The sequence below is a fragment of the Corvus kubaryi genome, unplaced genomic scaffold (genome assembly GCF_017639235.1).
Source record: "Corvus kubaryi isolate FWS band 111438036 unplaced genomic scaffold, C.kubaryi_AGA036_p1.0 124, whole genome shotgun sequence".
In the NCBI taxonomy this organism is placed as follows: Eukaryota; Metazoa; Chordata; class Aves; order Passeriformes; family Corvidae; genus Corvus; species Corvus kubaryi.
Genome location: NW_024580659.1, coordinates 884,595 through 912,201, shown reverse-complemented (window position 1 = coordinate 912,201; position 27,607 = coordinate 884,595). Strand labels below are relative to the sequence as shown.

General features: G+C 38.9%; 1 protein-coding gene across 1 annotated transcript in view; it reads left to right on the top strand.

Moving 5' to 3' along the window:
- DOCK3 (dedicator of cytokinesis 3) overlaps positions 1–27,607 on the top strand; it is a 188,185-nt gene that overhangs the window by 51,518 nt on the left and 109,060 nt on the right. Inside the window, 3 exon segments of the mRNA XM_042018678.1 lie at positions 10,005–10,153; positions 19,505–19,589; positions 27,351–27,392. Coding sequence (XP_041874612.1) covers positions 10,005–10,153; positions 19,505–19,589; positions 27,351–27,392 — 276 coding nt within the window.

Sequence of the window (27,607 nt, the reverse complement as noted above, 5' to 3'; positions counted from 1 at the left end):
ATTCTGATTTTCATATCCTCAGTTTTATGTTTTGTATTTGGTGTTTGAACAGAAATAACTGCATTGTAATGCACAACAGACACAGAAAACTTTGAAATCTGTAGATTTTTTGAGTTAGAAGATAATTTGGGTGATCAGCTTCCCTTCCAAAGAATCCTGAGCTTACAAGTAAGATATACATAATTTCACTGCATCTTGGTCTTATTCTTAGAAAACAGTTATGTTGTTTTCTGAACTCTGCCAAGTTATTATTTTATATATTTATTTTATATAGACAAATTTGGGCTTCCAGGAAGGTTTGGAGTTGTGCTAAATATCTGTGTGGAGTAGTAGAAATGGATCAATCTCTATTTAAATTGCTGGGTAAATGTGCTACCATTCCTTTTGTAAAGGATTTTACTCTGCTGGGCAGTGGTCTTGGATTTTGCAAACCCATAGACTTTTTTACTTAGAGCTGTTCCTTTGAAGCTGAAATCTTTTTAGATTTCCTCTTTTAGAGGAGTGAAGATTACTGCAACCTGTCTGTGAGAAGCATAGTTGAAATGTTTTGAATCTCCATTAGACAGTTTAGTTGGAAAACTACGGAAATCCAGTCAGTAATTTTCTTTAGGGATTCACAGAACTGTTGGAGGACAAATGGTGGCACCATGCCCAGGATCATTAATTACAAAATGCGCTAATCAAACCGGTTTGCAAATAATGGTCTGTGTTCTATATTTTGTGGGAATAATGCTGTGTATTTTGCTTGTGGTTTTCTTTCTTAGTGTTTTAAGTGCCCCTAATGCTACTTTAAAACAGCTTTTGGCAAAGTCTTCTCTAACATAATGAAGTTGTGTTGCGTGACCTACAGGGATCCTGACAGAGACAAAGAATCGTTAGAGATGTTCAAGATGACTCGTAGTGACCCAGTCCTACAGACTCTGGGACTTCTTCTGAGCTTTTTTTCCCTCTAAAAAACTGCTGTGTTTCTCAGGTCCAAAGCAGTAATGCTCCTTCTAGAGCCCTCCAATGTGTGAAGGAGAATATTAATTTTGTGCCTTGTGGGACACTGTGTGAGAGGAGCTGGCAAAAGGGTGAAAGTATCAGGTTATATCCTTGAACCCCACTGGATGTGAAGTTCCCTGTTAAGAATGTAAATAGCATTGGAAGAGCAGATGTTTGATTTAAATGCAATGGAAATGCTTTAGGGAGAAAATATTTTTCAGCTTGAGAATTTGGCAGAGTAAGGCACTGCTAAGGGGAAACTATTTATCTGACAGAACTTGTAATATACTGTAATCAGTTTGAATTTCTCCAAAGATATTTATCATGCAAGTTCTAACTTAGCATGACTATTATCAATTAGTATGAATGTTAATAATTTATTAATACCACTTCAATAAATATATCATGTTTATTCAAAGTGTAAACAAAAGCTTTTAACTCTACTTTAAAACTGATGTGAAAGGTAATATAATTCTCTGTCATGCAGAAAATAACCTTAAAATACTGATTTTTGTGGAGAGATATGTTGTATTTGCAAAATAATGTAACCATTTAGTTACGGGTAGGAAGCTTTCTTCTGAATGCCTTCATTTCTTTTGCATTTAAATGATAGTAAAAAGTCTTCTCAAAGTATGGAATATAGAGGCTTCCACACTTACCCAATACTGCTTCAGTTTCTTTTAGAGCAGAATATTTTCATTTGTTGCTTGTCTTACAGGTAAATAGCACCAGTTAGTATCAAATGCAGCATCGTCCTCAAGTCCTCTGGGTTTAGATCTTTATCACGTAAAGGCCACACAGCTTTCCCTTTTCCAGTCCATCAGGATTAGTGGGGTCTGCTGGCATTCCCAGTGCTTCCAGCAGGAGGCGTTTCGGATGGCTGGGACAGAGATTCCAGCAGGAGGTTGGAGGTGCTCCTCTTCCAGCTGGATTTACCAATATTCCAAGCTTTGTGGGACCAGAACTTCCGAGGGGAAAGAAATACACTTGCTGTTTTTCAAGACCATCAGTTCTCCCTCTGGAAGATCCCACATGATTCAGCAAATGTATTTTGGAAAGGAAAGGGCCATTATGGCTGTGGTTTTAATGTAAATAGGGGACACAAGTCTACGAGAAAAATGGAAGGTGGTGATGAGAGCAGGGAACATTTGGTACCGATTCTAGTTCTGCTTATTAAAGCTTCTTCCCTGCTGGGACCTCGTATTTACAAACAGGGGAGGGCAGGTTGGGGATGTGAAGGTCAAAGGCATCCTTAGCAGTAGTGCCCTTGAGATGGGAGAGCTCAGGATCCTGAGGAGAGGGAGCAGGACAAAAAGCAGGATCACGACCTGAAAAAAATGGGAAAAATAAGCCTCTTTCCTTGGTGTGTTGTCTTTCAGAAGGCTAACTTACCTGGTCTTGTTAGTAATACTTCTAAAGAAATATGATAAAGCAAAATATATTGCCTTCATATGTTGTGCCCTAACATGTCTGTGTCATGATGGAGGCATTCAAAACTGGGGGGAATCATCCTTAATTAAATAGCAGAAGCCTTGCATGCCTATCTCTTTCTCCTCGGAATGGAAATTTATCCTAAATTGTACATTCTTACATTTAAGAACATCTAGAACAAGATGTTCTTACAACGTAAAAACAAATAAGTACGTTTAATATCCAAAGGATTTGGAACTGACTTCAATAAATGTAATATGGATTGAAAAGGGGTGTTAATGTCACTTGTTTTACAGTATTATAGAAATGAAGAATTAAACCTCTAAGTTTATCCCCTTCAATTCCATTTCCTTAAGCTTTGTTAAAAGTTTATGATGATGTTAGGAAATGAGGTTAATATTGCAGTTGCTCCTAAAGATTTAGGAACTCAATTCAATCTCAACAAAGCAATGGTAAGCTGCAGGCTGTGCCACAATCTCGTTAGGCAGGTTTTTCTCCAGCCCTCAGCTGTCAGCACTGGCAGCCCGGATGGGGATGGGCTCAAGACAGAGGGCTACTTTAGGGTATTTCTTGAACCAAATTTTTCCTCTTCTCACAGTAATTATCCCACAGAGCCCCTTAAAATTTTTCCTGGAAAAGACCAATCTCCCTTCTCAGCATCCTATTTTTTTCTGTTAACCAAAAAAGCTAAGCAACACTAATTCAGCCCCAGAATACCTGTCTCATGCTGGCCAAAGTACATTTCTTGATGATGATGATGCCTAAGAGTAGCAACAGCATATGAATACTGATAGCAGAAAGTCAGACACCAGAAGTGTCTCAGATTTGTTTTAACTTGTTTCTGTAACTGTTAAATGTTGTCATCTTGTACTTGTCCCAAGTTGCTGTATTAGACAGCCCAGGCATCTGAAGCTGTAAATAAGGAAGAGATATGAGAGTCAAGATGCACATCTTGACTGCCAGGGAGTGTAATAACTTGTACTCAGAGCTATTTACATGTGTGGCATAACTGATGTTTAGAGTGGAGAAGTTGTTTGTACTGTACTGAGTTATTATAAATAAAATAGACTCTGAATTGCACTTTAGTGTGAGTTAAACAGTTAAGGTCTGTGAGGTGATAGAAACAAATAAGGGAAAGCTTCTCTTCTTGAAGAAGGCAGTAGATTGGGACTAACCCTTTGTGAAAACATTTTTCTTCATAATATTCTGTGGAGAGCTCTGAACTGAGATGGGTTGATTTGTTAAATGGAGAGCATCGTGACAACAGATTTAAATATTACCCACTGTCCTTCACAAGAGGTCTGAGAAAAGAGAAGAGCCTTTTTCAAGGCAAAAGAGCTTTGCTAACATTGTGAGGACTTCTCCTCCTGTGTCCTGTTGTACCCGAAGTGCTGCTATTGCTGCAGTGCTACCTGGGTTCCCTCTGCATGGGGTTTAAAGCTGTGAAAGGCTTGGTTTGCAACAAATAGAAGATATCACCAGGTTTTTGGATGTGTTGGCAGATAGCTTCGATTTAAATACACCATTTTGGTTTTGGAGCAGAACAAACAATTGTTTTCTGTTTATCATAAAGAATTTGAATGCATTTAATTTTTTTTTTAATGTGCAATCCAATCCAGTGGAGTTCTGAAATTATTTTGGAGGCAATCCAGTTGTTGCTTTGCTGCACAAGGGTTTCTGGTAAAGCATATTAATGCTCCTCAGGAGAGGGGGAGGTCAGCACAAGCGCTGCACAAATGAAATTTCTAGTACATGTGGGAGAAACAGGGGGAATAAGGACAGGTGAGAAGTTTGCATATCCACTGCTAGTGTGAGGTGCCTGTATCCAATCAGCTTCTCTGTGATTTAGGCCTTCATATTCCAGGCTTCATTCTTTTGAGAATTTCGTTTTATTTTGCAGCTCAGGGTAAGGCAGAATTGTTGGTTTCTCCTTGGATTGTTGCCAAGAGTGCAAGGAACCTTTTTGTGAAGTTACTGATGTAAATTCAATATGTCTTTCAGCTTTTGAGCTCTTTGGAAGAAGCATAAGGACATAATATATCTAGAAAAAAATGACTGTACTCCTGAAGTATGATAAATGGTAATTCAGGCATGTTATTTAATCTAATATAAAGGAAAAGCTTGTAGCAACATCTCTGCTTATCTTGTACAGGCTTTGTTTTGTTGTTTTTTCTCTGCTTTTGCTTTCTTTATTGATGTTACATCATTCTTTTTACTGCTTAAGTTCCTCCCTTGTCACATGTCAGTATTTTAGGCTACTTTACTCGTTTTAAATGGCAAAAGTCTGAAGAGCTTACTTTTTCTGTCACTCTGATTTACTGTGCTTTATTACACACTGTAAATTGAAATGCCCTCTGTGAATACAGTAGAGAATCAATTTAAATAGATTTTTATTGGAGTAAATAATTTCTGTGTGAAACTAAAAGCTATGAATATTCATAAGACAAAAATAAATACAATTCGTGATAATGCATACTTATGAATAAATTGAGAACTAATAAATAGAGATTTTCAGGATAGAAGAATGAAAATAAACCTAAACAGAGATGCCTTTCTCAGTCTGTTACTAGATTTGAAAGACTAATGTTGTTTATTGGACTTGATGATCTCAGAGGTCTTTTCCAGCCTTAACATTTCTATGATCCAGTGACTCTCTGGGTGTTCAATGGTGCCCTGTGAGAGAGGGACGAGCTCAAACCCAGCCTCTTGTGAAAACCCCAGGATGGTACCTCAACCCTTGATAAATGGACTTTGTAGTTTTACTTAGGAGAAGTTATAATTTATTAACTTTATTCTTGCTTGATGTTATTTTCCCTTTTTTGTTGTCTGTATTTTTTAACTGTTTTTGCAGTCCATTTTAGCTCTGTAATCCAAGAGGACCAGCTGTCTAGGCACATATGGAGAACTGATGAATATGTGCAAGTATTAATTGTGTTCTCAAATTGCTTTTTCTGTGGGTGCCAGTCAGGACACCTCTGTACCATCCACATCTCCCACACAAATTTCTTGCTCTTCAGTTTGTTTCCTTGTTTTTGAGACATCTTTGTATTGACCTATAGTCTGACCTTTATTCATCAACAGGCACTTGATGAATACTCTCTAATTTGATAGGTGATGTTTAAGGTTTGCATGGTAATATTACAGATTTTGAGTTAGACTAAAGTATAAATATTGCACAGATCTTTAAATTCCAGCAGAGTTTTAATATAATTTGCTTAATTTAAAAAATCCAGACAAAACTGGGAAGAAAGGCAGGATTTTTGTGTTGTTTCTAATTTGAGTATTTCCTTTCATGTACTGATGGTGCTTGCAGGCTTTAATATCTAATGTAGATACCAAAATCCATAATAAGGAACCTGGGAAAAGCTACTCACTTGCTTTTATAAGGAAAATAATTTTTTGTGCCCTTCTCCCTCATTACAGCCTAAGGCAGTTTTATAGGAAATGTCTTAAGGGACTGCTCTTGAGAGAGACAAAATCCTGACTTTACAGTGGTGGTAAATGAAGTCATGGTAACAAAATGATTATAAATAGGTCATCTTCTGTAATGTACCAGTCTGTTATGTATTTTCCTATTATGTGGCATTTATTTAGAGATGACAGAGGCAGCCTGAGGGAATTGCACGGAAGCAGGGCCTGTGTTGTGCTCGGGTGTGTTGGGTTTATGGCCCAGGTGGGCTGGTCAGGACCCCGAGCCCCTGTGCCAGGTGTTGGCTCTGGGGATGGTGCTGAGGGAAGAGGCCAATTCCAGCTTCTTCCACAGGGCTCAGCCCAGCTGTGGGGGGCCTCTGGCAGCACCTTTGGGGCAGGGAGATGAGGGGGAAAGTGGAGAGAGCTCCACAGACACTGGAGCTGAACACGGGGAGGTGAACTGGTGATGGAGCAGGGATCCACACTGGGATCCACATGGGCAGAACCCACCCTGGCACAGGGGAAAAGTGTGAGGAGGAGCTGCCATGGACTGACCCCTCCATTCTCCTGCCAGTGTGGGGAGGAAGTGATTCTGTGAAGGATGGAGGAGTTGGGAGTAAAGGGAAAAAATGTTGGGCTTGGGAAGAGGGTGGTTGAGGACAAGAGTTTTTTGTGTCTTTGGATCTCACCACCCAACTCTATTTTAATTGACAATAAGTAAATTCGCCCAAGGGAGGTCTCTTTTGGTGGGATGGCTGTTGGTGAGCAGGCTCTCTGTCTTTATTCCAATCCACAAATATTGTCATTTCCTCCCCTGCCTGGCCTGTTGGAGAGAGGGATTGAGAGAGGGGCCAGGTGGGGGAAGCTCCACACAAAACCCATCTTTTGGCTTTTGAACTCCACAGAGTTAATATGGAGTCATTAAAAGAAAAAAATGTACTGCCAGAATTCCACTTTTTGATGCATAGCTGCACATCTGAAGATTATCCAAAGATTGATTAGTGTGACTTGTTAGTTATAACAGATCAAAGAAATACAGCAAATGTTTTTGTGTCTGGGGATAGTAAAAGGAGGCAACAAGACGTGTCAGAGGACTTGTGCTGCATGTGAGGAGAGTCCCAATTAATTAAGCCCATTCAGGTTCTTTGTCTGTGACTCATTTTAATTATTACGATAAAAGTTCTGCAAAAATACTTACTTTTGTATTCCAGATTTGCCAAATATGTTTATAAATGCACACAGCAGATCATTCTAGATGGACTGATAAAGTGCTCCTTGCTTGGGAGCTTGTGATAAACCCAGCTGAAAAATGAGGGGTTAGAGGTTGTATGAAAATTTACTGTGAATTGAATAGAATGAATGCTTACACATCAAACTGACTTGCATATCTTTTATTTAACTACTAACAGCATGATAAAGTTTCAGGTTTGTTTATGATGCTACTCTTACTAAAACTGAAGGGTTTTAATACTGAGGAGGATTTTTTTTTCTGTAAATGTGGTGTCTGGGGTCATCTGTTTTACAGTTTTCTTTACACAGGGGTAGGAATCCTGATTAGCTTAGCTTGGTGTTGAATTTTGAAGGGTTTTTTTAAATATTGAAAGAGAGAAGTCATTAAAATGTGAGCATCTCCTTCCTTCCTTCCTTCTCTCCCAAATGAAGCTCATTTAGTCCCTGGGCTTGTGTAGTGTGAGGAGGGATATTATAAACTGGTTTTCGACTGCTTCAAAATCCCTTCTGCCTGCAAGCCTGGAATTAAGCCACTTCCAGCTCTGTTCTAGCTCTCCTTTCTCTCTCATGAGTGTATTCCTTCAGTATCATGGATCTTGCATCAGTGGTTCTTCATAACATTTTTCCCAAGATCACAGCCACAGCTCTGCTGGCTTTCCACTTTCTCTTCCTCCTTTCCTTGCCATGGGCCTTGGATTTTCTGGAAGGACACCCTGTGTTTAGCTCTCTCTCAGTACTTGTGCATTCAGTTTAGAGCAGGTGAAACACTTGTGCTCTATAATCTCCTTTATTTGTATTTAAATACGTATTTCTGATACTTCTGTAAAAAATGACTGTTTGAACATAACCACAGAACATACTGTAATTTAACCAGCACAGAGTTCTGGATCTGAATGCTTGGATAACCGTGAACCATCGTTACAGGAGTAAGTGGCTCTCTTGGCAGGTTTATTTGGGAAGTCTGAATATGATGGTTTGGGACCTGATTCTCATGATAATTTAATTCCCAACTGTTTTATTATTTAGATATACTTAATTTGCTTTTTTGTTATTACCAAACTCAACAGTTTTCATCTTGCGTTTTAACAACCTTTTCTTGTTCACAATAAATAGCATATAAAAATGGACATTTCCCATACCTACTGTCATTGTCAGTTTATATAGGATGTACTTGTGACAACGTTTATTAATAAAACCTAAACAAAATCGAGTAATTTCATTCTTATCAGCTGTGCATGATTATCTTCCTTGCATAAGTATTTTCAGCCCCAGAAATTTATGTCTTTCTGTTAGGTCTGATGTCGGATTTTCTTTCTTTAAAGCAGGACCAGAACCGGTGTTGAGGCAGAGTTGAAAGATTGTGCATCTTTTAGTCTCAAAATTTTTTGATAGGAACAACTGATGATGCCATCTGTGCTTAACCTGCTTCAGCAAAACAGATGTGTAATCAGGTTCAGGGAAATTAAAAAAATACTTATCAAAATGGATTGCATTGATGTCTATTTTCCTAAGTCATGCAAATCTAGTGGTCTTATAGGAAAACAAACTCAAGTAGGTGGAATTTCTTTTTTCATCTCATCTCAGCTATTTTTGGTAAACAAGTGAAAAACACTTGTTCTAATAATGTGTTGCAACAGAAAAGACTTATGCTTCTCTTTGTGGATGTTCCTCTATCAGATGTAATCTTGGTAAATGCAGGTGTCTTCATTTAGAGGGCTTTTATAACCCACTCATGTGCAAGCAGAGATGTGATCAAGGCAGTGCCAGCTGATGAAGTCTCTGTGTCAGTCCATCTACTCAGTGTTTTCCCAAGTGAGATTCCAACATTTCAGGCTTTGCAAAGCGGTGGGAATGGAGCTCAGTTGTTAAAAAAACCAGCATCCAGCTGCAACAGGAGATCTTGTTTTCCTACTTGGGATCCCCCTTGGTTGTTTTATGCAGTATTGGAGACCGACTGTGTGGACAGGAGCCCCTTTGACACACAATCCTGACCCAGCACAGAGTGGAGTAGTTTGGACACACATCCTTATGGTATCTTATGGTATGGGTGGCCTTGGTTGTTGGCCTTAAACTTTCCTTTTTGGGAACTCACAAATAGTTACTTCCTCGGGGGAAAAAGTATTTTCACTTGTCTGGTTTGGGGGTGTTTGGTTTTGGAGAAGAGGTTTTTTTCCATAATGGAGTAATACCAGGTCTTCTGGAAAGGATGCAAGTGTTAGATGTGTAAGTTTTTTGGGGGGGATTTTCTGTGTATTTGTCTTTACTGATGGTGGTGGTGTGGGGGGTTTATATTATTGATGGTAATTTTTCTCTTTCAAAGTAGTTTTCCTGGTGGATTTTATTGTTAATTTCTTTAGTCCTTTTTAGAGTGCTAGATAATGAATTTTCATACACACCCCTCATACCAGGCTAAATTTTGGTAACTGGAAGATCACAAATAATTTAAAAGTGCTTTTCTGTTGTGGTGGCTCATTGTTGCTGACTGCTCAGAGCCATTCAATTAGCTGCTGACAGAAAGCAAGCTTTTTCACCTCTCCATTGCTTTAAATCTAGAACTTTACATTTACTATATGATTGGAGTAAACAATTCCTGCTGTGCCTAATGAATCAATCCTCTTATTTAGCATTAGGTTCCATCAGAAAATGGGCCTCTTAGCAGATTGAGCCTAAACCTTAGGAATAAGAAGTTATTTAGTATGAATTGCACTACTTTTTGATGTAAATATTTTAAGGCTCATAAAAACTGGATTGATGTTCCTCTAGGGTAATTAAATGAAAATTTGGTAACTTATTAATCTCTCTCTTTCTCTCTCTCTTTCTCACATTCTTTGTCTTTCCAAACTTATTTTCCCCCCCTCTCTTTCTTTCCCCTGCTGTTTTCCCTCCCTGCCTCTTTCTTTTTTTCTCTCTCTCCTCCCCCCTGCTCCCAAAAATGTGTGCCTTTACAGAAACATAAGGTAGATCTTTTCTACAAACTGCGGCATGTGATGAATGAGCTCATTGACCTCCGCAGGCAGCTGCTCTCGGGGCACCTGACACAGGATCAGGTGCGAGAGGTCAAGAGACACCTCACAGTGAGGCTGGACTGGGGCAATGAGTAAGTACTGGGTACTGTTTCTTCTAATTCTTCTGAAGTAACTTTTATTAACAAAAAAACCCAACACAACATTTTCTTTCCAATAGCATTTGTGCACAGGGAGAACTTGGGATTATTTGAAAATCAAGTATAACTTTTTACAGTGAATTTATTGCCTTCTGCAGTGAGTTTTGCTCTCGCTGTGGAATGAGCTGTTTACCAGTAGCCCTTTCCTAGGGCTCCCCTCACTTATAAAAGGATTAGGTCACTTTACTTACTTGGTACCAACCTAGAGAATATTAGGCCTGAGAGGATATGTTCAGAGGTACTTAAAGCACATTTTTCTTCCATTGAAGAAGTATTTTAATGGTTGGTGCAAAAAGTAGAGAATCTCACAGTTAGCAGGAACTCTGGAGCTGAGGCTGTGATATTTAGACTTTGTATCATGACGCTCCTCAGGGGTTTAGGCTCTCCTTGGTCAGTTCCATGGTGATTTTGTGGAGAGGTTTTTTTAAAGCCAAAGACAACTGCAATTCATTCACACAGAAATGGTAATAAATTGCTATTAGACAAAAAACAGCCCTTGGCCAGACTTGTGTGTCCTGAGATGTGGATCAGGCAGGTAAGTTGTGCATGACACACATGTGACACTCTCAGACAAACAGCAACTGCTTTTCCACTGGGAGTGGGATTAATGCTAATGAGCATGTGGGAGTGGGGAGGAGTCCTGTAAGTTGACAGCTAAGGAGAAAATCCAGTGTTTTTCATTAAGCTATGTTTGTTTGATTCTGTTCCTTAGTCACCTACATCAAAACCCCCTGTGAGGGACATACCTGAACGCCCTGATGAAGGTTTAGCAGCCCCCTTGCTGCACTTCATGTCTCTCTTGTTAAAAGAAAGCTCTGAAGGACATAGACCAATAGATTGCATCAAGTCTTTGCTCTGCAGTGCGGAATTACAGATATTTTCCATTCTTATTCCCAGTAGAGTAAATGGGAACCAAGAGACTGTTTTTGAGCATTACGCCTGCCTGGTTTTGCTCAGAGTTTATGGATCAAATTAGCAACAGGAAGCTGCAAAAATGCTGTGAGGAAAAAAAGATGAGGAGAGCAGACAGCAGTGCAGCAGTGAAGAGAATAGGTTGTTCTGTGAGGTGGCTATAGACCATTTTTGATGTAAAACCATTAAATAGGAATGTAATTAAAACTATAAAGGTAAATCTAATGCATGACAATTATGGAGAAGCATCAGTGAAATCAGTAAATATATTCAGCATTATATTCATCTACTCAGGTTGCCTATTTAGGAGAAAAAAAATTTCTTTGCTTCTTACTACAGGTATTGAACTCCCTAGAGAAAGAGGTGCATGATATCAGAAATACATACAGTATTTAAATCTAAATATCTGGGACTTGGAGGGTATTTCTGCAACAACACACTTTTCCACAGAATTTTGGAAGAGTTCTGCCACTTTCTTCTATCCACCCTCTCTGAGTTTTATCACAAAACTTACGACCAGCTGTGTTAATCTGCTAAAAACACTAACGATTTTCATATACATATTCACATAGTACTGCCCTTTCTCAAGTATTATGATAGTGTTAATTGCTTGTTTTGTCATACTTGAGATTTGCAAATAAAATAAATGAAAAACCCTGTTATTAATGTGCATTAATGATGTCTGAGAAGACTGAGTACCTGCAGTTTGAGCAGGGCTGTAATTACTCAAGACAGTCCAGTTTAACAGGAGATCCTCCATGGCCAAGTAGCTTTCAGGGAACAGGTCATCTCACACGTCTGATATGTAGCATGCTTGCTTATTTAGTGAGAGGCTACTTTTGTCCTGACCTTGATCATTAATGAATTGTATTCTTTGGGAAGGAGTGATGCAAACATGAAACTCACACTTCTTGTCACCACCAGTTAGGGATTTTTTTTTCCTCTTTGTTAAACTGGTATGATTTTTCCCTTAAATACACTGGCAGTGGCTCAGTCTTCATCCCTTGTGTTGTGGTGGGAGCTGGTGGAAATCAAGGGACAGATAAACTCCTTGGATGAATAGCTGCAGGTTTCTTCTTTTGTGAAAGAAGTCATTTAGACTGTTTTCAGACCTTTTATTTGCTTCGTTTTGTGTGCCTACTGTAAATATTAAGTTTTGCTCTGTGTTTGGTCTATTAAAATGTGGGAATACCGTTTTACTTATTATTGCTGCTAACCCTCTGTATTGTTGCTAATCATTCTTGTAACACAATACTGATTGCCCCTTCCTGTAGCAATTCCATTTTCTGTTGCTTACACATTCTTTCTCCCCTGTACAAAAAAAGATCCTGGACTCATCCTTTTGTTCATTCATTCGTGCTTTGTTCCTTGTTCCAGTTACCCCCAGGTAGCTTGGGTTTGCTCACATGCAGGGCTGATACTGCTGCTGCAGAGGATTTTGTGTTTCCCAATCAGAATTTGCTACTTTCAGATGAGCATCTTGCTGGTTTTAGACTTGCACTTTTAAGCATCTCTCTGTGTATTTTTGCACAACCAAAATCTCATCTACTGCTTTCTTTCCTGCATATCTTGCTGCGTTTTATACAGAATGCTGCAAATACTTCTGCTTTCTAAAAATGTTTCACTCTGATACAATTGGCCATAATATTAATATGTGGAAGTCTGAAATGCTATTGGAAGTGTCCAATGGTCTGTAAATAACAAGCAAAAAGTTGTTATAAATGTTATAAAGCTGAAATCTGCTATTTATCATCTCATTTAAATCATGTTATGAAGTGGACTCTTCAGTTCTTCATCTCATTTTCTGTCATGTTTCAAGTAAAATAGATACTTGATTTTAGAATTTTTGTTTAGGTTTCTGCTTCTACATGAATGGATAAGTTTTTCAACTTTTACTATTGCTTAGAATGAGAAACCAGAATGCAACTTTTTTTGCTGATGAAAAGCTGTTTCATTGTAGAGACTTTTGCATCAAAAACAGATGAAGGAATCTGCCTGACAGATCTTCTATTTGAAATGTGAATCCTCTGCTTCTGCTTCAGTGCCAAAAGCTAATTGCAGCAGTATGTGCAATACCTTGTGTGCCAGAAAGGCAGATAAAGCTTTCTTCAAAGTAATTCAGCTTGAAAATCAGAGGTCATTTCACCTGATCTCCAGGATGATTCTTTCAGATTAATGTAGCACCTGTCAGATTACCAGAAAGCATCCAGGTTTCCTTTCATACTTAGGGAAGACACTTCCTTCCCTATAAATGTGGTATAGATACTCTGTGTTTAGGGTCAGAAACAGAGTAAAGAGGGGGAGCCACCAATACCTTCATATTTTTGACAGATAAAAGCCATAAACAAGATGAGTTTGTAGGCTTGTATTACTTTTTAGTCAAAGGTTATTCCTTTTCCCCATAAAATGTTATTAAAATGATTGCATTAAAATAAATATTCCAAATAGTTGCCATAAATTCTACACAGAAAGATCCACAGGTAGCCAAGAGGTACAAATGAGTGTTTAAAATGAAAAACAAAGGGAAAATATTAGCAATAAATCTTTCACACTGTCATGCAAAGAAAATGTAACACACGTTTAAAGTCATGGTTTTTCTCCTACCTCACAATTGCAGTTGGAAAGCCAGTAGCAGTTGCAATGTTAGTACCTGCTAACTACTGACATCCATAACTGTGGAGGGGAATTTTGTGATCCAGTGAAGTCAGCACAGTCTTAAATTTCAAAAAGCCCTACATTTCAGTGCTCACACTATCAGATTATTTTGGGGCTTGGAGTGATTTACCCTCTTGTCATATTTTCTTGACATAAAAGGAATTAGAATGACTTTTTGGTAGTGTTGCAACAATTAGCTTAAAGTTGGTAAAATGCATGTGGATATATGAATTAAAAGTACAGATGATACCTGTTTTGAGAATTAAAGGCAGTTTTATTGCAGTAGTTGGCATTGTATCAAAGGAGATCAAAATGGGAGAGACCAACTTAACCATAAAGAAATGCCTTTAAGAAGGTTGCAGGAAGAGCAGCTGCCATTTCTGTCTAAATGTACAGCATCTTTCCTGAATAGGCTTGGAGTAATGATTGAGTTGGGATTAAAGGTCTAAGAAACTTTCCTGAATGTCAATCTTTGAGGAAAAGCTGAAAAACCTTTCTCTGTAGCCTGGTACTGCCATGCTCCGAAGTATTTGCTACAATTCCCTTTTATCCTAAGATTCTGTCATAGGTTAGCAAGCATAGTCCCGGAAGGGACGTCCTTGCTAAGGGGTGCTTACAGTTTCCTCTGGGAACTGATAGAACCTATCAGCTGGCCAGTTTGAATATGGACAATTCTCTAAGCCACTTAAAGTTGTGATCACCTCTGTGATCCACATTTAAGAATAGGCAAACTCCCCCTCCAAGCTCTCTCTCGTTTCCAGCGCTGGGACAGGTGGCTGCGGGGCCCGTGTGGGGGCCAGCGGGCCCGGCCAGGCCCTGCTTGGGCCAGGCCGGGCCGGGCCACGGCCATCCTGAAGCCATGGACCTGTTCCAGCCGTGGAACCCCCCCCCACTGCCTTGCCGTGGGCAGCCGGAGCGGCTCGGCTCTCCCCCCTCTCCACTGCGATAAGAAAAATTCAACATTCCAGCTGCAAAGCTGCAAGGCCGAGGTGAGATTAACCCTTTTTATTGCTGTGAAGAGCTGAAAACCTGAGGGAAGAGAGAGAGGAGATGCTTAAAGCTGAAATTCTGTTGTGAAGCTATGATATATCAGAGTATCCTGTTGTAATTCCATGAAGATATGGGGGGTGGAGTGTTCAACTCGTGAGCAAAAGCACCTGCGCTGAGATAGGCAGATGCTGACGCAGCTGTAATTTCATGAGAAGTTTGGACAGGGAGAGAGGAACCAGATGAGGACTTCTGCTCCAAACGGGAAAGGAGAAAACCTCAGTCCGTAGAGATGAACCAGATGAGGACTTTTGCTCCAAATGGGAAAGGAGAAAACCTCAGTCCGTAGAGATGAACCAGATGAGGACTTTTGCTCCAAATAGGAAAGGAGAAAACCTCAGTCCCTAGAGATGCTCCCAGAGATAGTCCTAACGATGAAGATGATGAAGACCCTTTGCTCCCAGGGAAGGAGAAGGGCCTCTGTTTTTGTTTCTGAACAGCTCAACCTTAAAATTATACCCCAAAAAACTTCAAGAGTGGACCCTCGAAAGCAGTTGCGGGAAAAGCTGCAAGTCGGGGAAAAGGACTCACACGCAGGCAGAGAGACTCCTCTTCCTAAATGGACTGAACAATATTTGGAAGTGGGCGGCTGTCTCGTTGTGATAATGTTTTCATAGCATGAGCAAGAAGAGACTTCTCTTTCTAAATGGACTGAACAAGATTATTATGGAAGTGGTAAACAGACTGAACATCTTAAGGGTTGTCTTTGAACATTGTCAGTGGGAGAAGGGAGGAAGGTGGGGGGAGGAGGAGAGTTCTGAAGGTGGTATAATTTTTTTTTCCTTCTTCTTTTAGGTCTGTTAATAAACTTCTTTATATTCTTTCAAGTTTGGTGCCTGTTTTGCATTTCTCCTAATTCTTATCTCACAGCAGATAAACAGTAATGAGTATTTTGGACCAAACCACTACAGATTCTTTACCTTCATCTCATCATCTTCATTTTAAGAAATAATTTCCTGTGTAGCATTACATCAGTACTTTATTAATTTCTGTATAGATGGCAGCCCCTGCAGTTTTTAACATAAAATAACTTAATTCCATCAAAGAAAAGTATCAGGTTGTATTATTAGAGTCTCATTTTGACAAACATGTTTTTTTCATGTATTTGATTTTCCATGGATTTCTGTATTGTATTTCCATCAAAGTCTGTTTTAAAGTCTGTGTATGTAGTTTATGTGAATCACTGCTAGGATCATTTTCTTTCCCTTCACCATCTTTATTTGTGTAAGAGAAATACGAATGATATTGAATGAGGCTTTGATATACTGAGAGAAGGAATACAAGAAAAATTGATGCCTGTAGAATTAAAGATGAAAAGGTTGAGGGAAAGTGGACATTTTTGGAGCAAAGGAGATGAGATCGTGCACCCTCCAGAGATGTGATGAGCTCTCCCAATTTGTTCTTCAAGATTGAGTTTGCATCTGAGAGTTTTTTGGGGTTTTTTTTAAAGTAAAATGAAATATTTCTGCAAGGCTCTTCTAGGAAGAGTTATCCTGACTTGTGGTTTTACAGATTCTAAATGCTGTGCTGTTTGTATTGTAAATATATGGACATACTAGAAATTAGGACTATTCTTCAAAATTACCATTAAAACCAAGCTGTTTTTTTCTAGAAGCCTAGTTAACCTTGAGTTGTGTGTTCATCCCTTTCAGTATTAAAAAACCCTGTATTTTTTGTCAATTGGCTGGATTTCATATTACTTGAGAGAAAATTATCTAGAGATTTTAGGTGGTGGATTTTAAAAATTATTTTCCCCCAAGGAAAGGAAAATTGTGAAGACCTTTATGTAGAAGAGGAAGAATGCCTAAATGCCAGCTGGAGGTATCCCAAACAGATGCAGTCAAGAGGTAATTGATAGGCTTGGTGATATTTTGTAGGTATACTTGGGAAATAATTTTGAAGGGCAGTTCAGAGTGAAGGCAGAATAAAAGAGCACAAGAATTTGCTTGTAAAAGAAAGTATTGTGCAGACAGGAACTGTCAAATAAACAAACCAGCACATTATGTAATTTTTTGCATGCTCTGTTTTGGAGAAATACTGCCTGGCAGCTGGGGCTCTTCTATTCCCCCAGTGTTTGATAATTGAGAGGGAAAGTGGGCCACTGACTGTCATTGCCATCTCAAACATTATGTTGTCAGTCCTTCACAGGCAAAAAAATTATTGATACAAATTGAGTGTACAAACCTGAACTTCCACCTTCCACCAGTAAATGGCTGCATGTTTGTGCTCCAGCCAAGACACCCTTATTTGCTGGGAGCAAGTGTTGTGCAGGATTAACATAGTATTAGAGAATGAGAATCTTCTGGGCTGAAAATCCACGGTGTTAAGGGATTTAACTAAAAATAGGGTATTAGATAAGTTTCACAGGGATGCTGCTGCAGTTGTGTTGAACATTATTAAGCAGAAGATAATACACTTGTCACGTTCTGAATAATGAGTGCAGGCACTGCTTCACCCCAGCTCTCCAGAGAGCTGAAATGATGTGAACAGAACCTTGTCAGGCTGGGATTGGCTTGGCCAGGTGTTCCTGGGCAACTTTAACAGAGCTCTGTGACTGCCCTGGAACTGCAGTGCACACACAAGTGGCTTTGATAATGTTAGTGGGGAATAATTTGTTCAATATCTGTGTGCTGAGGGGAAATCCCTCCTTTATCAATGTACTTCAGGGGTGGGAGTGTGCACACACGTGAATGACAGGGTATTTTGGAGGTTGTTTAGATACTCACTTTCAGAAAAGCTTCTGTGAATGAATTTGATGAGCATTAACATTTTTTTAAAAAAACCTTTGCAGTGATCTCTTACTGATTTTATCATTTTTTGGTATTATATTTTTTGACTTTGTGTGATAAGGAGGCTCAACTGGCAGCTGCAGGTAAGGATTACCTAGTGTGGCCTTATTTTAATCTTTTTCATTTGGTAAATAGATAGTCATTTTCATTTTTGCAGCTGCAGTTTTCAGATACTGGTCCTGGGCCACAGATAACTTGTGTTTGATAGGTTTAATCAAAACAAAGTGTGAAACCATCACTTTCACAATGTGGCATTAGAACTTAGAATTTGGTATTTGACATGAAACTGCATTGAAGAAGGAAAGCTGTTCCCTTTTTTCCACTGAAAAGATAATTGATTTTAGCAAAGAACTGAGAAACTGGAAATTCCAGTTTCTCAGTAGGATGTTTCAGTGACCATACAGTGCTGCCAGGACAAGTGAACAGGGCTGAGCTATATTTTTGAGGTGTGATGGCTTAGGGATATAAATAAAGAAGAAAAACCTGATTAGGCTGAGTTTCAAAAAAGAATTACGGAGTTTGGAAACTTCTGGGTAACGTTTAAAAGCACCGTGGTGAGCAAAGGTAGCTGAGCTTCCTCCTGGTGAGCTGCTTCTCCCTGGCTGTTGTTTTAAGCCAATTGCTCAGAAAGAGACACTGGATTGCCTGGAGCCTTCTGTTATTGCTCCACACAATTACTCTGCAGTACCAGAGAGGTTTTTCTCAATAAAATTTTTCATTTGCCATCAGGAACAAGTCTGTGCAGAATGTTTCCCTCTCTGATTACAAAATTAAATTGACTTTTGCTTTTCTTTTATAGTTCATTACAAAAGGAGTGCCAAGGTAGTTGGTGAGGGCACCTCTTCTGAAGTTGTTGTTGTTTTTTTTTTTAAGACTATCAAGAATTTCAATAGAAAATGTCTAGAAGTGAAGTATCAAAGTTACATAAGGCAGAAGCAGGAAAATAGTTAATTCATGTGTTGGTTTTTTTTCAAATTTACTCCTAATGTGTGTTTAGTGTACCTTTTTATTGTAATGCTCAGAACTCTCTCTGCCTCAGAAACTGAAGATTTATGGAGCAAAACTTGAGTTTTGTCACTTTTAAGGTTGTCATGTTCTGCAGTCTACAGTTATTAATTAATCATTAACAGTTGTCATTTATTTGTCTGGATGAAGAATATCTTATTCTGTCTGCTACTCATGTGAAGCCATGACCTGCACTGCCTTCTTTACAGCTGAATTCTTTAACCAGTCATCTTTGCATTGGTATTCTTTTTTTATCAGTTTAGGTATTTGATTTGAACCAAAATACTAATTCTGTTCAGAATGATTAAAAATATTTTGTGTGTGTTACAAATAGAGATTAAGATTATTGTTATTGCAGTTATTGTTTGTTATTTAAAAAAATACTATGTTTCCACAGTAATAAAGTTGGGGGTGAAGTTTTATGAACACCAGGAATATCAAAGCAGCTTCCCAAGGCTCAGGATCTGTTGGCACGTTTGGGCAGGGCTATTAATGGAACTTTTTCATTATGTAGTGGAGGATCTTACTCAAATACTGCAGCAGAAACCTGAGTACGAACTTTCTTTACCTGCTACATTTCCATGTACAAAATAACTTTTTTGGGGTACTGCACCAACGTACTGGCCAAAAGCTTCCCCTGCATTAATTGCCAGAGCTCCACTGAAGTCAGGGAACAAAAAGTAGCAAGTTTGTAGAGGGATGTTTTGATATTTGCATTAAATTTTCTTTAGAAGGGTTACATGTTTAATGGTTAACAATTGCAGTCAGACTGGAATAGTTGACTATTTCCATGTCCCTGCCATGGAGGAGGCACATGCAGGAGGTGCTGGTGAACCTTCATGTACCACCCTGACACTGCTCCTTCCTTCTCTTCCAGACATTTGGGCCTTGACTTAGTTCCTCGGAAGGACTTTGAGGTTGTGGATTCAGATCAGATCAGTGTTTCAGACCTCTATAAAATGGTAAGAAATTCTGTGGAAGATTGCTCTGAGTTTTCACTGTGGGAGGGAAAGAAGAGAAAATGTTTTTATTCTTTACTCTTCCATGTTTTCTTGTTGAAAATGTTTTTATTCTTTACTCTTCCATGTTTTCTTGTTTAAAATGGTGTTGTAATCTAAATGTCTTCTTCATTTGCACCCTGACCACCAGCACTGTGTCTCTGGTAGCCTGAGTACCCTAAGCAGTGGCATGCTTTGATACATTTTCAGTTCAGTTAATAAACTAACACAGTGTTACTCTTGGAAGGTTCTGTGAGCCCAGAAAGTCCATGAGAGCCACTATTTGATTCTTTCAGCAGATCTGCAGATGAAGAATACCTAAGTGAAAAGTCTGGGTTTAGTGGTTGCATAGATAATAAACATCTTTGCCCTGCTACAAAGACTTTTTGAGCTCACTAAAAAAGGGCAGAGAGGAGGGAGACCAGTGCATAAGTTAATTTAAGCAAAATTAATCCTTGAGCATTAAGACCATCCCTGTTTTATGTCAGTGCTCCTTAAAAACATGATGTGCATTTGAATAAAAATATTTGGATTTTCAGGTAAAGTAGTATAATCCCTTCACTGGAGTGAGTTCCAAATTCTGTCATGATTAGTCACTTGTACTTAGTCCTGTTGGTACCTAATGAAGTTGAAGTTGGTTTGGAAATGTGAATTGTGCCATTAACGAACTGTAAAGTCACTGATGCATGTTACAACTTAATTGTGTTTGGATTCTCTGTTAGTAGGACTAATACAGATAATTTTGGTTGTGTTGTGATGTAACTGTAGAGGGAGAAACAGCATGTAATGTTCAGCAGGTAAGCAGCATGTAAAATTCAGGAAAGTGAATGAAAACCCTTCCTCAGAGGCTGTTTTATCCAAAAAAGAAAGTCCCAAACAACCCAAATAAAAACCCCTCAGCAATTATTTTATACAACTTCTTCACTTAATATCTTCCAAAGAAAATAGAGTGTTTTCTACGTAATGCTGTTACAGTGTCACTCACTTCTAGGAAGCTTTTCATTTCCTATTTTAAAACAGTTTTGACTTTCAGCTATTTCAGATTAGGAGCAGAGAGGTCCATGGCTTGGGGATGGGTTTTGGTGTGCAAGATATACCTTTTCCTTAAACCAAAGGCATGTTTTGTAAACAGGCTGGGTGCTGTTGCTGGTTTGGATTATTTGCACCATATAACAGTGGATTTCATGGAAAGAAATAAAAAGTGTTGCATAAGAAATATGAAAGTACACCAGTCTACAGAGCTAATTTTTAAAGTTTGTTCCTGATTTTCCATGGTCTGAGGAGAGTTTGGTGCCAGTATAGCAGAGTTTTCCTTCAGTACAGCATGGAAATAACTCGCTACCAAATTCAATCAGTGAAGCCTCAGAGTGTGAGATTAGTTGCTAACTAAGGATTGGTTTATTACTCTGAGGTTTATTCTGCACATTTTTTTACTCTGAATTCTTGCAATACTGCAAGTAGGCAATATTTATTGCCAGAGCAGCCTAATTGTGTCACCCCTTAGTCCTGTGCCTGTGCTGCTCCGTTCTGGGCTGGGCTCAGGACACACCATTACTCACTTCACACTTCACTGCTGCCGGCGTCTGTAGATGCAAGAGGACAGTGCTGTCTAATCACATCTCTTCACAGTCAGAAGGCAATTTCAGGAACCAAAGCAGCTGAAAACCTGTTACTTTTTTAAACTTGAATTTAGTAAAAAATGAGGGAAGGGTATGTTGGTGACTTAGGTTGTTTTAGGGTTATTTTTAATATGGTTGGGGGATCATTGGTATTATTTAACAAAAACTCAGGGAGAGAATCCTCCTTACTTGTGATGAAATACTTCATGGATTCTCAAATGAGCAATGGGTTTTACATTGTAGAATAATCTTGCAGGAATAGTTGTGAGAGCCAAATTGCTTTCTTGTATTTTCAGGATTGTAGGATGTTAAATGTAACATAGAAAACACTCATTAGCAGAGCAATGGGTGAGGTAGCACATCAGACTTTTCTCTCTGCGACAACAGATTCAAGCATTTTTTACTCAGTCATTAGACTTAGCACTGCTCTTCTTGATAAATTGTAAGTTGTTAGATTTGAGCCTCTTTTTCAGCTCTCATGTTTCATGCTAAGTGTATCCATGACTGCTGGGTGATGCTGAATTCATCTGTTTGGCAGAACTGTTGTGCTCTGAGGCCTTGCTCATCCTGCTTCTCCACGTTACTCATTCTGAAGCTAAATGCCAGTGGCTGCAGGATGCACAGTATTTGTCAGGAGTTGTTGCTTTGCTCCTGAAGGAAAGCAAGTTGCCCTTTCCCTATGACAATGTTTGTGACTTTAACCAGTATGACAGAACACTTTTAAAAAATACATATTACTTTTGAATGGTGGGAAAACATGTTCTCAGAATTCTGCCACAGAGCTCAGTGCTGGAGTTGCCACTGGATTGAAGTTGTCGTTTAGGAACACAAAGTCCTGCAGAATGTCAGGAACACTTGGATGGCACATTTTAGTGGAAAGGGTTACAAGTTACAAACGTCTGAAGTCATTTCGCAAATCAGAAATGTTCAAAGCTGGTGATGAATTAGGTTTAGCTTTTCTATAAAGTTATTGAAGTGGGTGTGTGTCTTCAGGACAAGTTCAGGAGGTGCATGAAAGGCACAGCTGTTGACTGTGTAACTGCTGCAGCTTAGGCATTTCTTCCAGCTGTGTGAGAGAAATGCCACGAGTTCACCAGAGTTCCTATTAAAAAAAAAAATAGAGTTCCTAAACAAATAGTTTCAAATTAATGCTGCCATTAATGCACCTCATAACTGTTTATTCTTTATTCAGATGGTAAATGTGATTGGTAAGGAGGAATAGTCAAGAAAATAGTTCAGTTACCCAGAACTCTACTAGAAAAGGAAAAGAGCTGGACACAAGCTGGACAGGAAGATCACGAAATCTTTGTTGTGATTTTCTTGGTTGTTCTCTGTTTAACAAAGCAGATTGACAGAGAACAGGTTTGTGTATGTTGGGTTCTAAACCCCAGTAAGAGGTCAGATGAGAATATTAAGGCAGAAAGCAGTTTAAGACTGACTTGGGAATGATGGGATTCACTTACCAGGCATTGCTAGGAAAGGAATGAGGAAGAACAACACTGAAAACAGATATTGGTAGATAAGATACCATGAGAAAGAGGTTTGATGGGAAGAAGAAGGTAAGGAGAATTGATAGCTCTTTCAGTAAATTAAGAACAAAACCAAAGATGCTCACTAACAGGCCAAGTTGGATAAGTTAGGAATTCTTCTTTTCCTCCAGGCGTTAGAGTGAAAGGAACATTGAGGTTACCAAGAGCAAGTTTACAAGAACCGAATTTTATAGAGAAGTATAATAGAATAGCACAAATGGGCAAATAGAAAAATTGGGCAATGCACAAATTCAAGTTTAACAAGCAAATGTGGTCAATTGTATCAAGAAACAGTTTTATATAAATAACCTGATGGTACTGGGAAGCTAAAGAAAAGTTTTTATACTGGAGTAAACCAACTGGCACATGATGCAAGAAAATAATGTGGCATTTAATATCCTTCTTGCCCCACTAAACTCTGGTAAGATGTTAACTTTATCAAGAACTTTTTAGTTCCAGGGGATTTAGAACTGTGTACATTCCAGCTGGGATCTCTAGAGAAGCCACATCAGATGTGTTAGTGATAATCATTGGGAAGGTGGGTAAGGTTCCAGAATACCAACAAAGGGCAAGCAAACTTCACACCTTAAAAATGGGTGATGGAGGAGGAGCTAGTAATTGTTCTCTCCCTGTAAAAAATGCTGGAAAATAATAATAATAATAAAAGAAAATAATAATTACTTGCAGCAAGGACATGAGTGAGTGTGAACTTGTCCAGAATAAGTAATTTTAAAAAGTTTCAATGTATTTCCAGAACACAGATATGTATAGTGGATAGAGGAGAAGCAGCTGATGCCATATTTAGATTTAAGTAAAGGTTTTAAACTTTTTTTTCTTAATTTAAATTCTCCAAAGGTCAGTAGTTCTAGATGAAATTACTGTAAAATAAACACAGAGCTAATTAAAAAACCCATACTCAAGAAAAAAAAGAAAAGGAGAATGGTTGTCAATAATTTGATTAAATAGGAGGAGGGATGAATTTGCTGAATTTCTTGAGGTCATCCTCCATTTTGTAGTGCTTCAAGTTTAATTAAGGACTAGATGCTGAAATAGGGAGTCTGCTTACTAAATATACAAAATCCACAAAGTTGGAAATGGTATTTCTGATTCTTTCAGTGGAGGGAAGGATCAGAATTCCAAATAATATAGAGAAACTGAAGAAATTATATGAAAAGTGTAGTATACCAGGGAGAATCAGAAATGTAAGGTTTTAACTGCTGCAATCAATTGTTACCTCAGAAGTACAGATTGGGACACTGCAAGCTTAGGTGGTTTTGTAGAGGAGATTTGAGGTTATAATGCAATCACAAGCTGAATTAATTAATCTTTTCATCCTAATGATGGATAGGGAAAGAATCAATAGGCCTAGATTTCAATAGCAAGGAATCAGTTGAAGCATCACAAAACACTTTGATGAGAACAGCTATACTGAATGTTGTATTTGTTAAAGTGTGCACAACCTTTACAGACAACTATCTTTTGGGAAGAATAAAGGTAAAACTGATTTTTTTTTTGTTTTTTAGAAGGAAGATGGATAATTTCTTAACAGTCCTGATTTTTATATCACCTTGAAAGGCTTTTCAGGTTGGAAGGGCCCTCAGAGAGGTCTAGGCAAACTTCCTACTCCCAATGCAAGGTCAATACTGAACTCAGACCAGGCTACAAAGAGTTTTGTCCAATTGGATGTCGAAATTCTTCGAGGGAAAGGATTGGATCCCTGTTCTAATGCTTGGCTGCCCTGATGGAGTTATATTTTTCCTTGTTGGAACATTGGCATATCCAGTGTTGTAATTGATGACCACAGTATTTTGACCAAGCTGCTGTGCAGCTCTGTGGAGAGCCTGGCTGTGTCTTTGTGCTGGGAACTTCATGGTTACAGGAAGGCTGCCACAGGTCACCTACAAACCTTTTCTTCTCCAGACTCAAAATGCTGCATTCCCTCCATCCTCCTCTAACACCTTGGGCTGCTTCGCTGCATTTGCTGAATGCAGTGTTTCAGCTGTAGTTTACTGAGTGCTAAGGAAAAAGGAATAAGTGTTATTCTCAGTCTACTGGCTCCATTCCTAATAACAGAAACAGTACATTGTTAAATGTCCCTGCTGCCAGAGTGCTCCCCTGACTTACGTTTGGCTTGCGTTAGTGGGACCCTGCCAGTCTGCTGCCCCCAGTTTAGGATCATCTGGGAATTTAAGGCTTCATAGGTCTCAGGACAGACCCCTGAAGAATCTACACCATTAACCACTACCTTTGGAGCCTGAAAATCCTACTGTTTGTGGGGTTTTTTGACAAAATAGTTTAGTCTACCCATGCAGGTGTAACTTTACAGCTTGGGTACAGGAATGCTGTGGGAGACTGTGCTGAGGGCCTTGCTGAGCAGAGGAGAAACAACAGCCACTGATTTTCCCTCATCTACTGATTTGGTTATTTTACCTCAGGGGAATCACTTGATCCAGCATAATGTACCCCTGATAAATCCATGTTGGCTATTTTCAGTCACCCTCCCATCCAAGTACCCAAAAATGGCACATACCCTCTGGGCACTTTGCCTGGCCAGAGGCAAGGGCGCGTAAAATTAACTCAGTCAGTGATTGTATTGTTACAATGTGGTCCTGAAGCATAAAAGCAGAGAGTTAGTAAAATCTTATCTTCTGATAGTGGAAAAAATTAAAACCTGAGATTTTTACCACTTATTGTTATAGGTTTACCTCAGTGTACACTCTGTAAGCAGCAGTGTTTGCTGAGGGATCTCTTCAGACCACCTCTCATATTTGTGTTGCTTGGGTGTCTCTCTCACTTTCTTACTTGGATTTAGAGATTAATTTAATCAAAAGAAGTCAGGATACCTTGAGTAGCTTAAATAACTGGTCTTTTCTGTGCCAGATGATTCTGAGTGGTTGCAGGTGACAAAAAGATTAAATAGACAACTCAGCCAACTTAAAGGCTTTTAACATTCAGAAGATGGTGCAATATTCAGATAAACAGTGGAGCGCTAGAGCCCTCTTCTTCTACTGAGAGTGTGAAAGAGGGCATTTTTATAACTGTGAATGTAAACAGATGTCAAAATATGCCATTTAGAATTCATAGAATTGTTTAGGTTGGAGGACACCTTTAAGATCCTTGAGCTCAACCATTCCCCCAGAACTGCCAAGGCCCCCACCGACCCCCGTCTCCAAGTGGCACAGCTACACTTCTTTTAAATGCCTCCAGGGGTGGGGACTCCACTACGGCCCTGGGCAGCCTGTTGCAATGCTTGACAACGCTTTGGGTGACAAAATTTTCCCTAATAGCCAACCCAGCAGTGAGGGGCCCAAAACTGAACACAGGATTTGAGATGTGCCATCACCAGTGTCAAATACAGGAGCGTCCTTGGCTAGCTGGGCCCGCTGCTGGCTCATGTTTGACTGGGACCTCCCCAGTTAACCAGAACAGCTGGTGAAGGATTGAAAGGGGCTCAGTGAGCACTTCTGCCAGCTTCCTCAGTACCCCAATATCTCCTTGCTTTATTCTCATTATGAAGAGTCTCTCTCCTTTTGTGGTAAAAAAATCTTATTTGTGTTCTGTGTGAAAGACAGTGTCATAGATTGAGAAGAATATTGCCACATACATTTTGTGGACAATCTTTTACTTTCACCTCCTTTGAAGCTTTGTGTTTGTCAACAGATCTGCTAATTCTGATACAGAGTGTAAATGTTTGGTCAGAATAAGATGTTGGGTTTGTAATAGGAGAGAGATGGGGCGAATGAAGAAAGTATTTATTAGTGTGTGGTAGTGTCAGTGTAAATATTTCTGTTTAAAATGCTAATATTAAGATGATATGCAGGGAAAGGCATGGTAGAATCATTAATGATTTTTTTTAAAGCTCTCTGAAACCTTTTCAATTTAGATTAGTATTTAAATCTCTGTTTGGAGATTAAATGGCTTCAGTGAGTCTTGCAGTCCATTTTCTGATTATAACATCTAGCATAAAAGGCTTTAAATACAGCATCATCCTCTGAATTTTTAGACATGTAGCTCTTTACACTGATGCTTCTTTACAGGTGTTGGGCAGCTGAAATTGTAGAAGTGTCTTTAACCATTTTTCAGGATTTCATTTTCTTATTAGAGCAAAAAGTTTAAACAACATCTAGAATCCATCTTTCTTTCTATATGCCTGTGTTTTTTAACAAATGCACCTTCTCACAAACAATATACCAGGAGATGATGGTTAGTGGTGAGGTATCTTCCCGTTTAGTGAGAGAAGATAGAGATTATACAGAATAATGAAATTTTCCAACACTGTAATAACATTTCTTTTTGAAATTCTGTCTAACTCCTGACAGCCGTTTTCTTTAAAAGCTAAGGTAAATACCCCCTGTAAATTCAAGTAGTTAGGTAAAGCACCAAGTTAGCTGAGAAAAGCCTTTAGGAAAGCAAGTGGTCTTGTGAGTGATGATACACTGTGAAAAAAAGGCCATGAAAAGTTGATAATCATTTTGAAAGTCATATTTTAGAATTACTGTTCTAATGCTACATAAATATAATGGAAATATTTCTTACTTTCAAAAAGGTTTAAATTTTGCTATTTTATATCTCCACAGCATTTGTCAAGTAGACACAGTGTCCAGCAGAGCACATCACAGGTAAATACCATCCACATTTGAATTTTTTCTTGTCTTTAAGTTTATGGTAATGTAAGTAAAGGTGTGATGGAGATTATTGGGTAAGTCCTTACCCATAGAACACTTCCTCAGAAGATTCCCAAGTATTTAAGTCACTAAGGTCCTTCAAATTCCATTTGGGTCTCTGAGCTCATAACTGTTGTTCTTAAAAGATCAACTTGTGTAGTGAGATCAAA